Genomic DNA, 22,280 nt, shown 5'->3' with positions numbered 1-22,280 from the left:
CAGGGAGCCGCTTTTAAGCGGCTTTTTTCCCCGTGTACGAGTGGCTTTGCCCTACTGCGTAGGGTGTCAGTGCGCCTGGATAGTGCAGTTGTGCTTGTAAAGATGGGAGCACAGCCACAAAGAAGAAGATGGTTTCGGCCATCAGCATTGGCCTCAAGCAGGATCAGAGAATCTTCTGGAGCCTGTGAGGTAAGTGTGTAACTTTGTTTGTTTTTGAAAGTCACAGGTTTGCTTTAACTGTTTTTGTCTTGGCTATAGTTCTGCTCAAAATTCAAATAATACTACAAGAACAAACAGGACACAGAAATAATTTCACAATTTTATTGCACAACTGAAAATAAACAAATTTCCTTTAATTTATTCACAACCCTAAAAGTCTGTAAACCTTTAAAACAAGCAACGTCGCTCTTCTCATCCATGCAACACTGGAGAATAAACCGTGGCCTCTAGAATAAGAGGGCACAAGCCAAAGTGTTTAAGTGCAAATCTATAATATGTGCATGAGTTTCCTGTCACCAGCCCTACATCTGCATAGTTATTGCACTAATGGTGGACTCTGATTCCTCCAGACTGTCAGTGGTTTCCCTACAGATCTGCCCCCCCCCCCATATCACAGCATGTATAGTATGTGGATTAACACTGATATGGCAGTGCAGGAAAATACTACAGTATGGAAAATTGAAACCATTTCTACCTTAACTATCTGAAGGACAGAACATCTTGTGCTCCCCCCAAAAAAATAAAATTGAAGCCAAAGGAGCTTATTATAAAATCAAAAACAAATTTTTTCATTTGACTTTTTATTTCAAGTTTTCAAAATCATTTTTTTTTGCCAGATTTATAAAACCTAAAACATTTTCCACTAGTGCACTAGGCAGGAAAACTGGAGAAAAGACTTTACTGTAAACAGCCTATGTGAAAAGCAAGTGTAACAACAAGAATGGGCCCCTGTGGGCTTTTGGAAATGTGGTCGCCGCCATAGAATGCAATGTTATGGGGGGTTATTCTGCTCCATAGTTCTCCATCTATATGAGGACCTGCATCTTCCCTGTGGCTGTGCTGCAGGTTGAAGTATGTGGGACAATGTAACACGCCCCCGGCCGGTGCAGTGCATGCTGGGAGATGTAGTCCATTCATGTGATTACATCTCTACCGACATGCACTGCGGCGGCCAGGGTCATACAACATTGCCGCAGGTATTTCAACCTCCGGTTCTGAGGCACAACGACAGAGAAGATGGGAGACCTTCATATAGATAGGAGGCTACAGAGCAGCCACTCATAGGTAAGTAAATGCACAATGCCCACCCCAAAATCTCACCGCATTTACAAACAAATCTTACTGGTATAATATATATTTGTGATGTGTGGTGCTCGGGTCCCTTTAACGTTCATCACGTGACAGTCACAAGACAGACATTGCTTTCTTGCAGCTCACATGAGGAAACAGAAGGTTGAAGGAAGATGTAAGGACTGCATCCATAGCCTGGAAGAGAAAACATAAATTATGCCAATGTCCATCGTGACCCTTCCTTACACACTCACGCTTCTAGCATGTGGTCTGCATGGGATCTAGGTGGGGGGTTGATTAACCAGTAGGAGGGCCAACATGGAGGCTGGCTTGTGTGCTTTTGCTTGATCATATATGGTAGGCTCCTGAATGCTGATTGTTCCCATGGCAGCACAGACCTTCTTACATACATAACTGTAGAGACATAAGTGAATGTTTATAAGCTTGTGCAGATTTTGTTTGTGGTACTGGATGTCATAACTGGACTTTTAGCCAGATTGCACCATTTTGGGTGTAAAAAAAGATGTTCATTAAAAAGCTGACATTTTGAATTTTTGAGAAAACCACAATCAAAGTAAAAAGTTTGCACAAACATTGACAACAATAAAAAAAAAAAATCGCTAAGCTAGATGTTCTCCAGATATTAGTGTAATGGTGAAAACAGTGGATTAGCTGCCAGATTTCTTTTCGAAAAAAAATCATTGGAGATGTAATCTTCAGAGAGACATTGCTCTTTCATTGAAGTACAAAGTGATTAGGCTAAATTATTCTCTCAGGCTGAATAAAATAAGGAATCATACAAAACTGGTTTGGATAAGCAATTGTTTGCTATAAGATGGCAAGTACTTGGGTCATTTCCAACCATAGCAAGGATTGCTGCAATGTTAGTAATTATTGATATAATACTAATGATTCTAAAAATATAGTCTTGAGCAGTGTTGGTGCTCGAATTCAGGATCCTGCATTTGGAAACCAGCATTATGTCACACTTCAGCACCCAAGCTTGTGGACAGCGTCATGGGGTGCACAGTACACGTTACATGACTCCGATGCTTCCTTTTTCCAAGTCTGAAGGAGGAAGCATTGGAGTCAAGTGAAGCATGCAAGTGAGTGACCTCCCTGTGACCCCGTCCACTGCTTCTGGTTGAAGTGAGATGTTTGGCATAATTCGGGTTTCTGAATGCAGAATACTGAGCTCGAACACCAACACTAGTCTTAAAGGGAGCCCGAGGTGGGCTCATGAAATAAAAAAAAACTAGGCTACCTGATCCGGGGGGCTGAGCGGATAAGGTAGCCTCCAAAACCGCTGCTCCCCGCCGCTCCTGTGGGCTGCAATGGCCCACTTTCACTTTTGTGACCACTGGGTCACGACGCTGGAATGAGAGATGAATTCTCTCATTCACAGCGTGCAGGAAGGTGGGGGAGTGGCAGGGGATGAGGCCAGGGAGAGAGAGCTGTCCAATGGCAGCTTGGAAATCCTGCAGGAACGCCTCTTGCGGGCATTTTGAACAGGGAATCCCTCTGCCACATGTTTACCTCCAAGACAGTGACAAAATGATCACTAATCTCGGGGGGCTATAGCGCAGCGCTGGGGAGGCAGAGAGCGGTGCTTGGTGGACACAGAGGCATGTCATGAGGCAGAGAACATGACTCTGTGTTCCATCTGCCCCCCAAAAAACCACCTTGGGTTCTCTTTAAGCATGCATCCACAGTGGGGAAAAAAAAATAAGGATATAAATGATGTCAAGTCCTCTCTGGAATGGCTAAGAGTAGAAATGGATAAAGATGAAATGGGGCTCTAGGCAAGATAGCAGTTTTTGCCCACCACTGATGTTCATATAGCTTTTTTTTAGTAACATTTATTGGGGGCTAGCATCCACCAGGCCCGTAGCAACTGCCTAGAATTGCCTTGTGGATGATCCAGCTGTAGCTAACAGAGGACTGGCTATATTACGTTCACATGTAATACTTTCTGTCGTTGTGTGGATAACTACTAAACATTTTCTGTACCTAAAATGTTTTCAACCTTACGCTTCTATTTTGCACGAAAAGACATGGCTGTGATCCAACAACACAATGCTATATGTAATGCTAAAATGGTGCTACATAACACAAGTTATTGGAATTTGCTACTGTCTCCATAGACAGATGAGAAGAGGACATTGCATGTTTTCTTTTTTCAGAGCATGGACTTTTTGCCATTGTTTAACAAGAAGCCTTTTGGCTATACTAGTGCATTAGACTTAATGTTTCCTTTTGTAAACATGACAATTAATACTGAACAGTAAAAACAGTGGTAAGTTCCATTCCATTAACCCATCCTGATTTCACTACCAACCTCAAATCTCTCCATCGTTTCTTGGGCAGGACTGAAATTGCAAGGGAAGTTATGGTAGGCGAGATTTCGTTGGCTTTTTTGTTGTTGTTCTGAGAATCATAAATCAACCCTTCATTACCTAAATTCCTCCACCTTGACTTCTGGCCTTGGAGTGACCAACAAGAACCCTACATTACGGATCCTAGCTGACTCTTTTTTTTTCCAGGAAAATGTTGCATAGTAATGATTTTCTGGGCCTACTGAATGGAAAAAAAGTAATAGTATTGTACACAGAAAGTGACCGTGCTGCGTCTTCACTGTGTCCACACATCCCTCGCGCCATTACTGTCTTGGAATTGACAGCTTATGTGCAATGGCATCTTTATTTACGATGAAAGACTAAACCCAAATATGCCTAAGGGCTTGGCCAGAATTTGGCACAGTGGACAAAAGATGTTTTAATCCCAACAAGCCCTCATTTGCTCCTAAAGACTATACTGAAGGCTTTCACAGAAAACTGGAAAGGATGCCCAAACTGCACCTAGCTCACTTTTAAAAGGAATACGACAGGCCAAAGAGGTGTTTTAAGGTTGAGTCACTGCAACTATTCATCCATGCTTCCAGTCTATGCACACCATCACATCGTATATATCCGTGCTTCCAGCTGATCCATGCCCATATACCACCTAGGTAAGTTTATTCGACACCAAGTGTATAGATAACAAGGCTTGTCTTTTGAGTCTTTTATACAGGGATGAGTAAGATACAAAAATAGAAAGAAATGCCCTTTGGAATTTTTACAAGGTGAACACCGCTATTATGTATATATATATATAATTTTCATTTTTTATGTTTTTGTTTTTTTTGCGTGAAGCATAAGAACACAACTAGTCATCTTCTCTTGCCAATCAAAGGCAAGTTTTGAAATAGCAATGGCCTCTGCTTTTCCACTGCACACAAAATTTCTCCAGCCCAGTCTGCACTCAGGATTCTGCAGTTTTTAAGCACTGAGCAACAACAAACTTTCTTTCCATGACAGCTGTTGATATGGCAATTTTGATGGATAGGAGAGCCTGGCCATTGTTTAAGGGAGAGGACTGTGTTGGCAGAAACAGTCTGTTGGTTCTTCAGTCCAAGTCTGTCTTCTGACTCCTCTGCATCTGTTCTGGACTCTGAAGTCTACACAACTCATTTTGATCTTCATTCCATTAGAGATCTCACTTTTTAATGGAAGGATAACCTTGCTGCCCTGCAACTGATTCTCACCATTAGAGGGTCAAGCTTTCTTTTTAGGAGATAATACAAAGGCTGTAATCTCTACATCCGACGCAGATGTAAAAGTCACATACTCCAGATTGTCATTCTACCACAATTTACATACATTATTTAAGCTCTGTTTTCGGTACCCTCACATTGTGGAGAAGGTAGAGAAATTAAAAGTTCTTGAAACCCTAAATAAACAATTCAGGGTTCCAAATATAAATGGCAGCCTCCAGCCAACATGGCCGACATCATGCCCTCCAGTTCTTCATCACTGCAGACATCAGGCACGGGTAATTCCCCTCTCCCCATCTCATTAGCTGTTGTTCTCAGCAGTGAGGTATTTGAGAGCCGTGAAGCCATAACGACGTGACATGTCCTGCTGGAACTCCTCCTTCAGTGTCTTCAGACAGATTCTGTATTGCTTATTGGAGCGGAACTTGGTGATGTCAAAGCTTGGGGCATGTGGCATATGGATCATGTAAGCATTTGGCAGCACTGTGAATGCATACTCCTGTTCAAAAAAATAAAAATAAAGTTCAGTGTGCAGGAAAGACATTATTATTGTGCATTGATATTTCAGAGATCAAAGCTGTGCAATGCAAAAAAAACAAGCAAAAAACAAAACATAAATATATATTTTAGTGAGCACTGAAGCGAAAAAAAAAATTATATAATGAATTGGTTGTGTAGTACAGATAATTACTAGAACATTAGTAGCAAAGAAAATATTCTCATTTTTATTTTCAGTTATATAGGTTTTTTTTATATAACATTGCATCATTCTCTAACATTTGCAGTTTACACATTACTCAGTATTCTAAATGATATTACAGAGCAGGCTACTGAACTTTTGAACCCTTCTCTGCAGAGAGAAATAAAATACATTGACAGACACTTGAGATAATACACTTCAGAAGACAGAGCTCTCTGCGACTTTGAAAGCCGTGGAGCCCAGTGGCTCTTTTGCATAGATAACTGGAGTTTCTTAACTCTTCCTGTACTGGAAACAATATTAGACTTATGTCTCTGCTCCTAATGTTTTATTTCTTAGCTGTACTACATATACAAAACATTGGCCTCAATTCACTAAGATCATGCTGGAGATAATAAGGCAAGAGAAAACTTATGCTGGGAATACACGGTTCGTTTTTGCCGTCGTTTAAACCTTCGATTCGTTCGGTAAACGAATCGAGTGTTGAAAACGTATGTGAAAATAGTCATAATCTCATTATAGTTTCGATTAATAGACCCCAAAAACGAACGACTAGTGATCGAACATGTTTGATATTATCTCTCTTTATCCATCTAATCGAGCCATTGGTAGGCTTGATGGCTGTTCAGATCGATTATATATTCGTTTATGCTAGTCCGTCCCTGTAAAAAGGGATTTTCGTTTTGTTTCTTTGCAGCCTTCGATCATTGGAAAAACGAAACCATCAGAATCGAAAAAAAAAACGAAACCGTGGGTGGTGATATTAACCGTATGACCGATTATTTCGGGATCGAAAAGGACAAAAGGTACAATCGAAACGAAGGTTTAAACGAAGGCAAAAACGAACCGTGTATTCCCAGCATTACCTTCACACAGTGAGAGAGTTATCTTATCTCTTCATTTCTTAAAGTGAATGGGAACCACATTTAAAAAATGAGATAGATACCCAAGGAGAGGGAAGGCTCTGGGTCCTATAGAGCCTTCCCGCTCCTCTCCTGGTCCCCTCGTTCCGGTGCTAGCTTGCCCGGTAGCAGCATTTGACTAAATTAGTCAAATACTGCTTTACCCGTCCGAAGGAGGCTTCAGAAGTCTTCAGGGAGCCCGAGTGCACCTGAAGAAGGGTGGCCCTGTACTGCACCTGCGCAAGCACGCTCTCTTGCACGCTAACGCCTGTGCAGTATGGAGCCGTACGTCTTTGGGAGGACACAGCTCCCGAAGACGTCCAAATACCCTTTCGGCGGGGGATTGAAACGGGGGGGGGGGGGGGGGATCCAGCACAGGATAGAGAGCACCGAGAGAGGAGACGGAAGGCTCTATACGACCCAGAGCCTTCCCTCTCCTTAGGTAAGTATTTGCTTCCTTTTTTTTAAATGCGGTTCTCATTCACTTTAAGTTACCTCCTCTGTAGTTAAGTTACCTCCTCTGTAGTTAAGTTACCTCCTCTGTAGTTAAAGTAAATCCGAGGTGAACTTTTACACATTGCATAATTGTGTTCCTTTCCTATTGTTTATAGGGCATTCCTCAAGCCAAATACTTTTTTGTTTTTGTTTTAAAGTGACTCTGTAACAAAAATTACGTTTTTTCTACCATCCTATAAGTTCCTAAACCTATTCTAATGTGTTCTGGCTAACTGCAGCACTTTGTACTATCACGGTCTCTGTAATAAATCAATGTATCTTTCCCCTGTCAGACTTGTTGGCCTGTGTCTGGAAGGCTGCCAACTCTTCCGTGCTGGTCTGTTCCTCTATGCACACTCCAGTGTGTGTTTTATTTACATAAGCCAGCAGCTTCTCTGCTATCTTATCAGTGATAGAAGAGCTGGATAAAAATCCTCCTCTGTTAGGTTGTGAAAGTAGCTGGCTGACACATACTGAGGGATTACAAACACAGGCACAAGCAGAGCTGTCTTCAGGAAGCCTGTAATGTTCAGTGCATGAGAGAAGAAGGGGACAGAAGGTAAACACACAAATGATCTTTTGAGATTCAAAAGGAAAGCTGTATACAGCCTGCTTGTGTATGGATGTATTTTCTATGTGTGGACATACTGTACATCAATCTACTTCCTGTTTTGGTGGCCATTTTGTTTGTTTATAAACAAACTTTTTAAAACTGTTTTTGACTACTTTTAATGCGGCGGGGAGCGGCGAAATTGTGACAGAGGGTAATAGGAGATGTCCCCTAACACACTGGTATGTTTACTTTTGTGCGATTTTAACAATACAGATTCTCTTTAATACTCTAATTCCCTATAAACTAAAAAAGCCACGCCCACAGGTTTTCCGAGAGCCTTGGCAGTAGCAAGGGCTCATGGGAGCTCAGTCTGGGCAGGAGGAGGGGGAGGTGTTACTAGCCAGTGATTGCAGAGGCAGAGGGGAGGAGGAGAGGGGATTAGGCTGATGGCTCAAGATACAGATAAGCCTGCCTCTGTGTAATGTTTACAAACAACATGGTTGCTGTCATTGTATCACAGGAATAAATAATCATATTGTATTAAAACTGTTTGCAGCTAGATTTGCTGTGTAAACCATCTAAACTTTAGATAAGGTATAAAGACAAGTTACTTGTTATAGTTAATTTTTCATTTCGGATCCGCTTTAAGTTACCTCCTCTGTAGATATTTCCACATGCAGTTAATTAAAAGCCTGTCTTTAACTTTAGAATTCTGCAGTTATTTTAAGGATCGAAGAGTTAACTTAAAGACAGAAGAGTTAACTTTAGGTTTGCCTGGGGAAAAACGTTTCCTGAATACTACATGCCTCATCACCATGGTGATAACTCTAGAAACGTTATTAAAGACAGGAGATAAGCTTAGTGAATTGAGGCCATAATATCATAATTTATTTTCCGCTTTAGTGTCTCTTTAAACAACTCCACAAATGGTCATTTTCTGGGGTGTGAGATAATATTTGTCATTTTTACCTGTTAAACTTTTTTGTCCTTCGATTACCGGTACTATCCGTTGTAAATGTTTTAATATTCCTCAAACAAACATCTTTTTAGTCAGCTGATCGAATTGTGCTTACAATAAAAAATATTAATAATTGAGAAATTGAGAGATCCAAGGATAATCGAGTATTCTATAACCAGTGCAGTACTGACATTCTAAACCTCTACAAGGCCATTTTTGTTTACAATTTTGCAATGGCTTTGCTTGAGTTTAAACAGCTCAGTTAATTTTTAGTCTATCCAAACAAATGTAGTATTGTTTTTCTTGGGACAACAAGGGCTTTCTTTTGGTACAGTTTATATTAAAAATTGGAATTTCCCTTAAAAAAAGGCTTAACTGAACTTTTAAACAAACTAACAAACAAAAAATAATAATAAAATGTGAATATCTTGAATTGCAGCATATAAACATTTCTTTGCAAGATTCTCATATATGTTTTCTATGCAAATAGGTATGCCACACCATAATTCTGAGAGCCCATCATTTATATCCTTCATCAGCCTTTCCAAAGGCCTCTTTTCCACGGGCAGTTGATAGGCAGTGAAATGCCTCTCAAACTCTCACAACTGCTTCCTGCTGCCTGGTAACTGCTTACTACTAAGTACACTCACAATATTACAGCGCTATCAACCACTATCAACCAGAGGTGGTGCGCTCTATATAGTTACCCAAACTGTCAATCACTGTTATCCACAAAGTTAGTAGCGCTCAGTCCATATAATTGCTTATCCTGATATCTTCAAGACCTTTGCCTGTCACATGGAACACACCTCAATAGAGATAAAAGAGAAACAAAGGAGTCGCAATAGTGCAGACTGTTATTAACTCCACGTAAGCACACCACTAGTGAAAAGCATGCACAAGCTTACGCTAGTGTCCAGGTAAGGGGGGCGGGGGAACCACCACCGTCTATCCACACACTCCCCTCCACTCCCAATATTACCCTGCTCACCGTCAGGCTGCAGTGTAGAATGGCGTAAACGTTCCTGCTTGTCACTGTAGTGTAATTTCCTCTAATACGCAGTTTGCTGCTGCACCTTTTAGCTCCTTCAAGCTTGCTCTGGCGTTACCACCGGCATAAAGACCTCTCAGGCCGGCTGCAACGTTACCTCAAATACAAGCACAAATGCCTCTCATGTGTAAAATCTCACTTTAATCCTCATAAAACCTATAAGTATTGCGCGTACATGTAAAAACATCATAAAAGCATGTCACAAGTTTATACCGATCCCCTGGTCACGGGCCACGGCATTCCTCGTCTCCCACCGTCGTCTGAGTTCAGCGTCCTCCTTGCTTGTTCCTTGGCCACGCCCTACCGGTTTCGTCACTATTGTGACTCATCAGGGGCTGGGGAACTAGCGTTGGGAGGACCAATAAATAGTATTCATTCGGCCATAATGGTCCGCCTCTCTGCGCGTCATCGCGCTGTGCGTCCCATCTTACACTTCCGCCCGCACTATCCGTAAGTTACGGAAGCTCATTGCGCAGGCGGACGCTGTACGTCATCCCGTCCACCTGCTACCACCCATTTCTATGCATAACCTCCCCCCTCATTTTCATCCTTTCCCCTCCCCATGGCAACGTGGCACTCCTCCCCATAGCAACTTGCCCCGTATGCCATTGCCATTTACAGTTATCCGTTCCAGCCGCAGTCTCAAACGTGACAGGCGATCGGTTTACATTCTACCTTTGGGGGACAGTGCTACTCCGACTCACATCAATACTATCCTATCACTAACAAATTACTTCTACTTTCCTATTCCATATTCTGCCAACTCCCATATTCATATTATCGCATATCATTTTCTATTGCCATTCCCATCTTGTAATTTCCTTTATTCATATATCTGTTTTGTCTCTTAATCATATGTTTTTTTGCATCATACTTATTTCCTTCATCATATTTTTCATTAATAATACTTGATGTTTCTAAAGTAATTTCTTCTCCTCCCCTACAATGTGTGTCTTATATATAATTGCTTAGTATATCACATCCTACTTTTTCCCAGCCCAGTTTTTCTTTTGTTGTTATTAACCACATTATCCGTACAATTACGTTACAGTTTGGTTCCACACAGTTAGGCTGCTGGCTGCTACATTAAGTTACATTTTCTCCCTTACTTATTAATCAGCGCCCCTTATTGTCCCGAACTCCTTCAATCATTCGTCAAGAAACAGTTGATATCTAGGTCTACATTTAGTCCCTCAGGGTGCATACTCCTTAGTTTGTAGATCCATTTTGTTTCCATTTGACATACTGTACGTAGTTTATGACACCCTCTCCAATTGGGCTCCACCTTTTCAATTGCACATGCTTTTAGATGTTTAGGGTTGCATCCATGTGCCATCTTAAAATGTCTGGGGACAGTGTGGTTTTCATGCCCCTTAGATATCTTCAAGATATGTTCCCCCAATCTTTCCTGCAAAGTGCGGGTGGTTCGTCCCACGTACCTGTAGCCACATGTGCACCACAGTAGGTACACTACGTGGCTACTTTTACATGTAATACACTGTTCAATCTTGTATTCTTTTGTATCCCCTCTCGCTGTAAAGGATTTCGTTTTCATCGTTATCCCCATTTTGCATGCTTTACAATCCCTGCACGGAAAGAATCCCTTCAGTTTATTTCCCGTGTTGTTTCCTATGGGGGGATTTACACAACTTGGGACTAGTTTGTCCCTTAAATTTGGTGCTTTACGGTAGATAAATCTTGGCTGTTCTGGGATTATCCTTCTTAGCTGTGGGTCACTCATCAGGATTGGCCAGTTCTTTTTAAAGATTTTTTCTACTGTTTTATGCTGTTTTGAGAATTCACTCACATATGCCAGTTGAAATGGCTCATTTTGTTGTACTTGATCTCTGTTATCCTTCAACAGTGTATCTCTCTCCACATTGCCCACCTGGTACATAATTTGCTGGATTTCCTCCGCTTTATTTCCCTTTTCAACAAATCTGGCGCTTAGCACCATTGATTGTTCCACATAATCTGACATGTTTGTACAGTTGCGTCGCACCCTCATAAATTGTCCTTTAGGGACCCCTCTTATCCAGCTTGGGTGGTGGCAACTATCCGTAGGGATGAATCCATTTCTATCTGTTTTTTTGAAAAAGCATTTGGTAATCAGTCTGTTATTACATTTCATGATATTCAAATCCAAGAAGTGTATATTCTCACTGCCATACTCCATAGTAAGTGTTATATTGGGTACTATGGCATTAATCTTATCCATGAACCCTATTAATGACCCTCTATCCTCCTGCCACAAGAACACCAGGTCATCAATGTACCGTTTCCATAAGGTTATATTTTCTCCTCCTATTCCTATGGCTTTTTCTTCCCAAATTGACATATATATGTTTGCTAGCGATGGGGCATACGATGCCCCCATCGCGCATCCAAATCTCTGGTTATAATATTTGCCTTTATACCAGAAATAGTTGTGTGTCAATGTGAAGCGTAATAGCTCCAATAGGAAGTTTATTTGTTTATTTGCCAAACCCCCATCTTTTTCCAGTGTAATTTTTACTGCCTCTATTCCCCCTTCATGGGGTATGTTCGTATACAACGAGGACACGTCTGCTGTTACTAGCAGCGTGTCCTCATTCACTATTACTCCTTCCAAAGTCTGGATTGCATGCTTCGTATCTTTTAGTACCCTTGGTAGTTGGTTTACAATTGGCTGTAGGTAAAAGTCCAAATATTGCCCCACTTCTACTGCAAAGCAGTAGAAGTGTTTAAAAACATAGTAAATGATCAAATAAGGAAAATACCAATCAGGAGACAAGACGACATAAAAGAACAGATTAAACGTCTATTGGAGGGAAAAGATTTGGTGATACGCCCGGCAGACAAAGGAGAGGGCGTTGTGGTTTTGAACAAAGAACAATATTTTGGGGAGCTTGATAGGTTGGTGTACGACACAGCCACCTATAGAGAACTACCCAGGGACCCCATGATTAAATACAAGGAAGAACTAGTGGGGGTCCTGAGGGGAGGTCTGAATGAGGGAATACTAACAGACAATGAATTCAAATTTTTGGTACCAACCGCACCCAGGACCCCAGTGGTATACCAAACCCCAAAGATACACAAAAGCCTACAAGAACCCCCGGGTAGACCCATCATAAGTGGGATTGGGTCCATCAACCACTGTGTGGGGCAATATTTGGACTTTTACCTACAGCCAATTGTAAACCAACTACCAAGGGTACTAAAAGATACGAAGCATGCAATCCAGACTTTGGAAGGAGTAATAGTGAATAAGGACACGCTGCTAGTAACAGCAGACGTGTCCTCGTTGTATACGAACATACCCCATGAAGGGGGAATAGAGGCAGTAAAAATTACACTGGAAAAAGATGGGGGTTTGGCAAATAAACAAATAAACTTCCTATTGGAGCTATTACGCTTCACATTGACACACAACTATTCCTGGTATAAAGGCAAATATTATAACCAGAGATTTGGATGCGCGATGGGGGCATCGTATGCCCCATCGCTAGCAAACATATATATGTCAATTTGGGAAGAAAAAGCCATAGGAATAGGTGGAGAAAATATAACCTTATGGAAACGGTACATTGATGACCTGGTGTTCTTGTGGCAGGGGGATAGAGGGTCATTAATAGGGTTCATGGATAAGATTAATGCCATAGTACCCAATATAACACTTACTATGGAGTATGGCAGTGAGAATATACACTTCTTGGATTTGAATATCATGAAATGTAATAACAGACTGATTACCAAATGCTTTTTCAAAAAAACAGATAGAAATGGATTCATCCCTACGGATAGTTGCCACCACCCAAGCTGGATAAGAGGGGTCCCTAAAGGACAATTTATGAGGGTGCGACGCAACTGTACAAACATGTCAGATTATGTGGAACAATCAATGGTGCTAAGCGCCAGATTTGTTGAAAAGGGATATAAAGCGGAGGAAATCCAGCAAATTATGTACCAGGTGGGCAATGTGGAGAGAGATACACTGTTGAAGGATAACAGAGATCAAGTACAACAAAATGAGCCATTTCAACTGGCATATGTGAGTGAATTCTCAAAACAGCATAAAACAGTAGAAAAAATCTTTAAAAAGAACTGGCCAATCCTGATGAGTGACCCACAGCTAAGAAGAATAATCCCAGAACAGCCAAGATTTATCTACCGTAAAGCACCAAATTTAAGGGACAAACTAGTGCCAAGTTGTGTAAATCCCCCCATAGGAAACAACACGGGAAATAAACTGAAGGGATTCTTTCCGTGCAGGGATTGTAAAGCATGCAAAATGGGGATAACGATGAAAACGAAATCCTTTACAGCGAGAGGGGATACAAAAGAATACAAGATTGAACAGTGTATTACATGTAAAAGTAGCCACGTAGTGTACCTACTGTGGTGCACATGTGGCTACAGGTACGTGGGACGAACCACCCGCACTTTGCAAGAAAGATTGGGGGAACATATCTTGAAGATATCTAAGGGGCATGAAAACCACACTGTCCCCAGACATTTTAAGATGGCACATGGATGCAACCCTAAACATCTAAAAGCATGTGCAATTGAAAAGGTGGAGCCCAATTGGAGAGGGTGTCATAAACTACGTACAGTATGTCAAATGGAAACAAAATGGATCTACAAACTAAGGAGTATGCACCCTGAGGGACTAAATGTAGACCTAGATATCAACTGTTTCTTGACGAATGATTGAAGGAGTTCGGGACAATAAGGGGCGCTGATTAATAAGTAAGGGAGAAAATGTAACTTAATGTAGCAGCCAGCAGCCTAACTGTGTGGAACCAAACTGTAACGTAATTGTACGGATAATGTGGTTAATAACAACAAAAGAAAAACTGGGCTGGGAAAAAGTAGGATGTGATATACTAAGCAATTATATATAAGACACACATTGTAGGGGAGGAGAAGAAATTACTTTAGAAACATCAAGTATTATTAATGAAAAATATGATGAAGGAAATAAGTATGATGCAAAAAAACATATGATTAAGAGACAAAACAGATATATGAATAAAGGAAATTACAAGATGGGAATGGCAATAGAAAATGATATGCGATAATATGAATATGGGAGTTGGCAGAATATGGAATAGGAAAGTAGAAGTAATTTGTTAGTGATAGGATAGTATTGATGTGAGTCGGAGTAGCACTGTCCCCCAAAGGTAGAATGTAAACCGATCGCCTGTCACGTTTGAGACTGCGGCTGGAACGGATAACTGTAAATGGCAATGGCATACGGGGCAAGTTGCTATGGGGAGGAGTGCCACGTTGCCATGGGGAGGGGAAAGGATGAAAATGAGGGGGGAGGTTATGCATAGAAATGGGTGGTAGCAGGTGGACGGGATGACGTACAGCGTCCGCCTGCGCAATGAGCTTCCGTAACTTACGGATAGTGCGGGCGGAAGTGTAAGATGGGACGCACAGCGCGATGACGCGCAGAGAGGCGGACCATTATGGCCGAATGAATACTATTTATTGGTCCTCCCAACGCTAGTTCCCCAGCCCCTGATGAGTCACAATAGTGACGAAGCCGGTAGGGCGTGGCCAAGGAACAAGCAAGGAGGACGCTGAACTCAGACGACGGTGGGAGACGAGGAATGCCGTGGCCCATGACCAGGGGATCGGTATAAACTTGTGACATGCTTTTATGATGTTTTTACATGTACGCGCAATACTTATAGGTTTTATGAGGATTAAAGTGAGATTTTACACATGAGAGGCATTTGTGCTTGTATTTGAGGTAACGTTGCAGCCGGCCTGAGAGGTCTTTATGCCGGTGGTAACGCCAGAGCAAGCTTGAAGGAGCTAAAAGGTGCAGCAGCAAACTGCGTATTAGAGGAAATTACACTACAGTGACTAGCAGGAACGTTTACGCCATTCTACACTGCAGCCTGACGGTGAGCAGGGTAATATTGGGAGTGGAGGGGAGTGTGTGGATAGACGGTGGTGGTTCCCCCGCCCCCCTTACCTGGACACTAGCGTAAGCTTGTGCATGCTTTTCACTAGTGGTGTGCTTACGTGGAGTTAATAACAGTCTGCACTATTGCGACTCCTTTGTTTCTCTTTTATCTCTATTGAGGTGTGTTCCATGTGACAGGCAAAGGTCTTGAAGATATCAGGATAAGCAATTATATGGACTGAGCGCTACTAACTTTGTGGATAACTGCTCACTACTGCCTGGTAACTGCTTGCTGAGGACACAGTTTAACTGCCCGTGGAGAAGAGGCCTTGGAATCGCTGCACAGTTTGTTTAATAGCACAATATTATTATCCTGTGTTTGTTCAAACCGTTAACCCCCTGAGGAATTCACACACTGCTCTTAACTTAGGACCATTTTTAGTGAATACCGTCAAAATTAATTTAAATCCTTTTCAGAGAGTGTCTTTATAAAATATAAAGGCCATGCTGAGAATCCCCAGAATCAGTTCTGTCAGATTTCTACTATCGACTATAAATCACAGCAGCATAAGAGTAAGTAATTTATGGGTCAACTTACTCTGGAAGAAACTCAGCTCTTACTTTTATGTGTTTTACTGTATTTTACATTTTTTCGCTATAGTGTTCCTTTAAGGTAAACTCCTGCAAAATAATGGCTAGTAGAACAAACTTCAGATTAGACTGGCTAATATAAATTTCCAGGTATCTTTCTAACTATTTAACCACTTGTGGGCCGTAGTCACTACAGAGCCATACTAATTAGCACACAAATGAACCCGCCCCCTTTTTTGCCCACCAACATAGCTTTCTGTTAGTCAGCTATGATCGCTGTTGTTGTTTTTTTTTTTAAATACATATAAATTTCATAATTTTTTAAATAAATGTGTCTATTTTATTTATTTTTTTACATCCCCCCTCTCTTCCTCCCCCCGCCAGCCAAACACAGCGATCAGCTCTCAAAGAATCAGCCTATGAGAGCCGATCGCTCTCTGAGCCTCTCCAGGGGACAGCCGAGTGACATGACTGTCCCCTGTACAGCGCTGCTGTAGATCGCAGCGCCCTGCAAAACCCCGCCGCAGGACTTGATGCCTTTCGGCGTTAGGCAGTCCTGGGGCTGCCACCTTCCTGACGTCTATCGGCGTTAGGCGGTCGTGAAGGGGTTAAAGTAAATCTGTACGTTTTTATCAAGAGGGATCCTCCAGAAGCGTCCCCTGTCTCCCTCCACATCCAGCACTGCACACTGCTTGTCTATGGTGGAAAAAGCAGCGGCCGATCGGGTATGTGTTACTGCACACGAGCGAGCCACAGGACAGAGCGAAGGAACAGGCAGGTGGAGGCGGAGCATTATCCAGAGGCTTCACTCTATTGAGGTAAGTACCTACTTGGGGCACTTTTTTCCCTACAGGTACACATTAACTATGTAACTACCTTATGTATTTATGAATTTAAATGTCACCTATTATTTATCTTACAGTCAGGCTCGGTCCCACTTGCGCCGTATCAGCGGGTGGGGACGGTGTAATGTCCGCTCTGATGGTCCAGCTGTAGCCCGGGGCAGATGCGTTATCCCCATAGGCTATATGAGAGAACACATCCACCTGCCCAGGACTATCGCGGACTACGGAGAAGTACGGCCAGCTTACCGCAACAGATCCCACTAATCCATTGCAGAGTGACAAGTGTGAATGGCTCCTAATTCTAAAATAGGAGCCATTGAGGCCTCTTTTCCATGGACTGTTGAACTGTGTCCTCAGCAAGCAGTTACCAGGCAGCAATGAGCAGTTACCAGGCAGCAGTGAGCAGTTGTGAGAGTTTGAGAGGCATTTCACTGCCTATCAACAGTCTGTGGAAAAGAGGCCTGTCTGTTTATACATAAAGTGCCTAACAAAATTTGCTAGCAATTAATTCCATGCCTTAAAAATAATGAAAATGTATTTCATTTTTCTATGGGAAGGTGTATAATAGGGTATTTGGATGTGGTTTTACATTTTGGCCACAAGGTGGAGATACAGAGTTAGTGTGTTCTAAAAATAGAAACAGAGCCAAGTGTTTTTTATTTGTTTATACAGGGAGTGCAGAATTATTAGGCAAATGAGTATTTTGACCACATCATCCTCTTTATGCATGTTGTCTTACTCCAAGCTATATAGGCTCGAAAGCCTACTACCAATTAAGCATATTAGGTGATGTGCATCTCTGTAATGAGAAGGGGTGTGGTCTAATGACATCAACACCCTATATCAGGTGTGCATAATTATTAGGCAACTTCCTTTCCTTTGGCAAAATGGGTCAAAAGAAGGACTTGACAGTCTCAGAAAAGTCAAAAATAGTGAGATATCTTGCAGAGGGATGCAGCACTCTTAAAATTGCAAAGCTTCTGAAGCGTGATTATCGAACAATCAAGTGTTTCATTCAAAATAGTCAAACACTATAGTTGCATCTGCACCAATGGAACTGGCGACGTGCTGCGATCAACCCTGGAGTCACAGGGATAGTCCGTATCAATTGTTAGGATCCGCACCGTCTAAAAACAGGTATTTATTTAAAGCTTTTTAAAACATCACAAAAATGTAAAAACATTTTTGTGATGTTTTAAAGAGCTTTAAATAAATACCTGTTTTTAGACGGTGCGGATCCTAACAATTGATCATTCAAAATAGTCAACAGGGTCGCAAGAAGCGTGTGGAAAAACCAAGGCGCAAAATAACTGCCCATGAACTGAGAAAAGTCAAGCGTGCAGCTGCCAAGATGCCACTTGCCACCAGTTTGGCCATATTTCAGAGCTGCAACATCATTGGAGTGCCCAAAAGCACAAGGTGTGCAATACTCAGAGACATGGCCAAGGTAAGAAAGGCTGAAAGACAACCACCACTGAACAAGACACACAAGCTGAAATGTCAAAACTGGGCCAAGAAATATCTCAAGACATCTCTTCTAAGGTTTTATGGACTGATGAAATGAGAGTGAGTCTTGATAGGCCAGATGGATGGGCCCGTGGCTGGATTGGTAAAGGGCAGAGAGCTCCAGTCCGACTCAGACGCCAGCAAGGTGGAGGTGGAGTACTGGTTTGGGCTGGTATCATCAAAGATGAGCTTGTGGGGCCTTTTCGGGTTAAGGATGGAGTCAAGCTCAACTCCCAGTCCTATTGCCAGTTTCTGGAAGACACCTTCTTCAAGCAGTGGTACAGGAAGAAGTCTGCATCCTTCAAGAAAAACACGATTTTCATGCAGGACAATGCTCCATCACACGCGTCCAAGTATCCCACAGCGTGGCTAGCAAAAAAGGGTATAAAAGAAGAAAAACTAATGACATGGCCTCCATGTTCACCTGATCTGAACCCCATTGAGGACCTGTGGTCCATCATAAAATGTGAGATTTACAAGAAGGGAAAACAGTACACCTCTCTGAACAGTGTCTGGGAGGCTGTGGTTGCTGCTGCATGCAATGTTGATGGTGAAGAGATCAAAACACTGACAGAATCCATGGATGGCAGGCTTTTGTCTGTCTTTGCAAAGAAAGGTGGCTATATTGGTCACTGATTTGTTTTTGTTTTGTTTTTGAATGTCAGAAATGTATATTTGTGAATGTTGAGATGTTATATTGGTTTCACTGGTAAAAGTAAATAACTGAAATGGGTATATATTTGTTTTTTGTTAAGTTGCCTAATTATTATGCACAGTAATTGTCACCTGCACACACAGATATCCCCCTAAAATAGCTAAAACTAAAAACAAACTAAAAACTACTTTCAAAAATATTCAGCTTTGATATTGATGAGTTTTTTGGGTTCATTTAGAACATGGTTGTTGCTCAATAATAAAATTATTCCTCAAAAATACAACTTGCCTAATAATTCTGCACTCCCTGTATTTATGTAAACACAGGAGCGTAGAAACTCGTACTGATACATCCAGGCAATTTAAAAATAAAAAAATCCACTTACCTGGGGCTTCCTCCAGCCCGTCAGCTGTCCTGTGCCCTCGCCACAGCTCCGCTTATCGCCGATTGCCCCAGGGTCCCCTCCGGTGCAGGACGTCCACTGCGCCTGCGCGAGCGGCTCTCAGAGTCGCACTGACATCATCCCGACTGTACTGCGCCAGCGTTGTACAGTCCAGATGACGTCAGTGCGACCAGTGAGCCGCACGCTGGAGCGCAGAAGAAGCCAACGCGGAAGCCGACTTGGTAAGGCCGGCTTCTCCACCAGAGGGGACCGGGAGCCATCGGAGCTGTGGCGGGGGCACAGAACGGCTGCCAGGGGCTGAAAGAATCCCCGGGTAAGTGGATTTTTTTAAAATCCTCGGACCTTCCTTTTAAGGTTTATACACACCATGCAATTTTTCCATCACAGGGTCTATCGGTAATTTCCAGCATGTCAGATCTGCTGCTGTAAGGGATTGATTTTGTGTAGTACTGATCTCAAAATCGATCCCTTTCTTGATTGGTATTAGATTGGATATGCTGGAAATTATTAATTGACCCCTCGATCTGACAGGAAAATTGCATTGTGTATATAAGCCATTACAATCCACAAATGAAAAAAAAATGGGAACAAAAAAAAAACTGACAGTAACTTTCTGCGATTTGCAGGTTTTACTTGGTGTTACCTGTGCATCCAGCTCCATGATGTGAGCTACTTTGTTCCACCCAAACCCAACAAATCTCCGGTCATACTCTGGACAGTTCCGCCTCACTACCACGTACGGTTCAAAATCTGCTTCCCATTCCACCCGGTAGGGAGTGGTTGCTGTTCGCCATTTGGCAAAATTGGTGGGGGCGTGACCTTTTGTCCAGACATGATACCTGAAGAAAAAGAGGGTACATCATTTAACTTGCATCGAAAACTCTTAGAATTTAAACAGCTTCAAAACAGGGAAAACGAGAAAGATGGAGAGAAAGGGAAAGAGAATTGTCACTGTGTAACACAATGACATTACTTTCCATCACCACCCCAAAGATGCATTTAAAGTGTACCTGAGATGGGGCCATAGCAATAAAATATACATACCTGGGGCTTCCTCCAGCCCCCTCCAACCTGATCGCTCCCACGCTGCCCTCTTCTTACTCCCCATTCGCCTGCAACCATAAAATCCTCCAGTCGGGGCCAATCGGCGCATGCACAGTCTGGCCATCCTTGCTCCCCAGTCTCACTCCTGTCGCTGGGAGCATATTGCACAGGCACATATTGCCATATTGCACAGGTTTTTTTTTTAATTAAAAAAAGGGAGGCTTTTCCCTCCCTCCTTCCTCCCTCTCCCTCCCGCCCTCTTGTGCTGTCCTAAATCGCCATAGGACGGCAATCAGCACTCATCCCCGCCTCTCATAGGCATCTGCCTATGAGAGGACACACAATCTGACCCGCTCTTAGGGACAGCCGAGTGCCCCTCGTACAGTGCTGCAGGAGATTGCATCGCTGTACAAAAATAAACAAAAGGGAATTCTTTCCCCTTTCAGCTCTAAACAGTCTGCTAGCCATGATCGCGGTTAGCAGGCTGATCACGGAGCAGTGCTTCGTGAGCCGGCAGGGAACGATCGTGCATGCGCGCGCACGTTCCCTGGTAAACTACAGCTTCAGGACTTGATGCCAATCTGCGTTAGATGGTCCTGAGGCTGCTGCCGTGGTCACGCCCATCGGCATGACATGGTCGTTAGGTAGTTAATGAACAAAAGTGAGGAGCACGGTGGTGTAGTGGCTCTCTCGCCTTGCAGCGCTGGGTCCCCGGCATGAATCTCAGCCAGGGCACTATCTGCACGGAGTATGTATGTTATCCCCATGTCTGTGTGGGTTTCCGATAGGGGCTCAGTTTCCTCCCACATCCCAAAAACATACAGATAAGTTAATTGGCTTCCCTATATATTTGACCCTAAACTACGATGTATAAACTACATGATACATACATAGACATATGGCTATGGTACGGATTAGAATGTGAGCCCCTCTGAGGGACAGTTAAAGGTGGCCACTAACTGTCCAATTTCTAGCGAAAAATCGTTCGAGCGATCAGAAATTCTGATCGGACGAAAAATCGTTCACTACACCATCAACTAACCAATCTTTGCTTCCTATCTATCACGACCACCAAGAAAATCCAAATTTTCATTCGACGAAAATTCATTCGGGCGACATTTTTTCACTCGTTCATAATCGATTGTGTCCACCAATGGAGATTATTCACAACCAATCCGATCAGAATTTCTGATCGCTTGAACGATTTTTCTCTAGACATTGGACCGTTAGTGGCCAGCTTAAGTAACCAGACAACAATACTCTGTTGGCGATATATGAATACTAAATATTAATAACAAAGTGACAAAGCAAAAGACATAAAGGAGAAGTCATACAAGCTATGCCAAATATATCAGCAGCATAATTGTTTTTGCACCCATTAATGAACAGTATATTGCACATTACCCTTGCTATTGGTGGGTAATCTCTTCAAGTTTCTCAGTAGATAAAAAGCTAAACGTGATTTGGCTCACAAACTTTTGCCTAAACTTTTAGGTGGAGTTATGCTTTAATACTTTATCTCTCATTGTAGCGTGAAGCTACATAATGCCAAGTAGTGCCGGAACTAAACTGGACTGTCAAAACGATAAGAAAACTTGCACAAATTACCAAGATGCAAGCAGCATCTTTGAGTGGCAAGGCTAAAATATGTTCGCCTTGGGGAGATATTTAGGATATTACATAGCGGCAGCAGATGCTGTCATTTATTCCTGGCTTCAGATTCCCAAACTCTGCTTCCAAAAAACCTACCCTCTCTTCAGCAGGCGACCCAGAAGGCACCGAATGATATGTTT

The 22,280-nt window shown here is 42.4% G+C and overlaps 1 protein-coding gene across 4 annotated transcripts in view; it reads right to left on the bottom strand.

Moving 5' to 3' along the window:
• Positions 1-307: 307 nt before the first annotated feature.
• Positions 308-22,280, bottom strand: part of LOC137564135 (xylosyl- and glucuronyltransferase LARGE1) — a 670,081-nt gene continuing 648,108 nt past the window's right edge. For all 4 annotated transcript variants that reach the window (XM_068277558.1, XM_068277559.1, XM_068277561.1 and 1 more), the window contains exons 14-15: positions 20,087-20,282; positions 308-5,381 (exon numbers count right to left, since the gene is read on the bottom strand). In XM_068277558.1, the coding sequence (XP_068133659.1) occupies positions 5,184-5,381; positions 20,087-20,282 (394 nt within the window). In that variant the 3' untranslated portion in view covers positions 308-5,183. The remainder of the gene's footprint in view (positions 5,382-20,086; positions 20,283-22,280) is intronic.

This window comes from Hyperolius riggenbachi, chromosome 3 (assembly GCF_040937935.1).
Source record: "Hyperolius riggenbachi isolate aHypRig1 chromosome 3, aHypRig1.pri, whole genome shotgun sequence".
Taxonomy (NCBI): Eukaryota; Metazoa; Chordata; class Amphibia; order Anura; family Hyperoliidae; genus Hyperolius; species Hyperolius riggenbachi.
The sequence above is the reverse complement of the archived record's forward strand: the minus strand, read 5'-3'. Positions and strand labels throughout refer to the sequence as shown.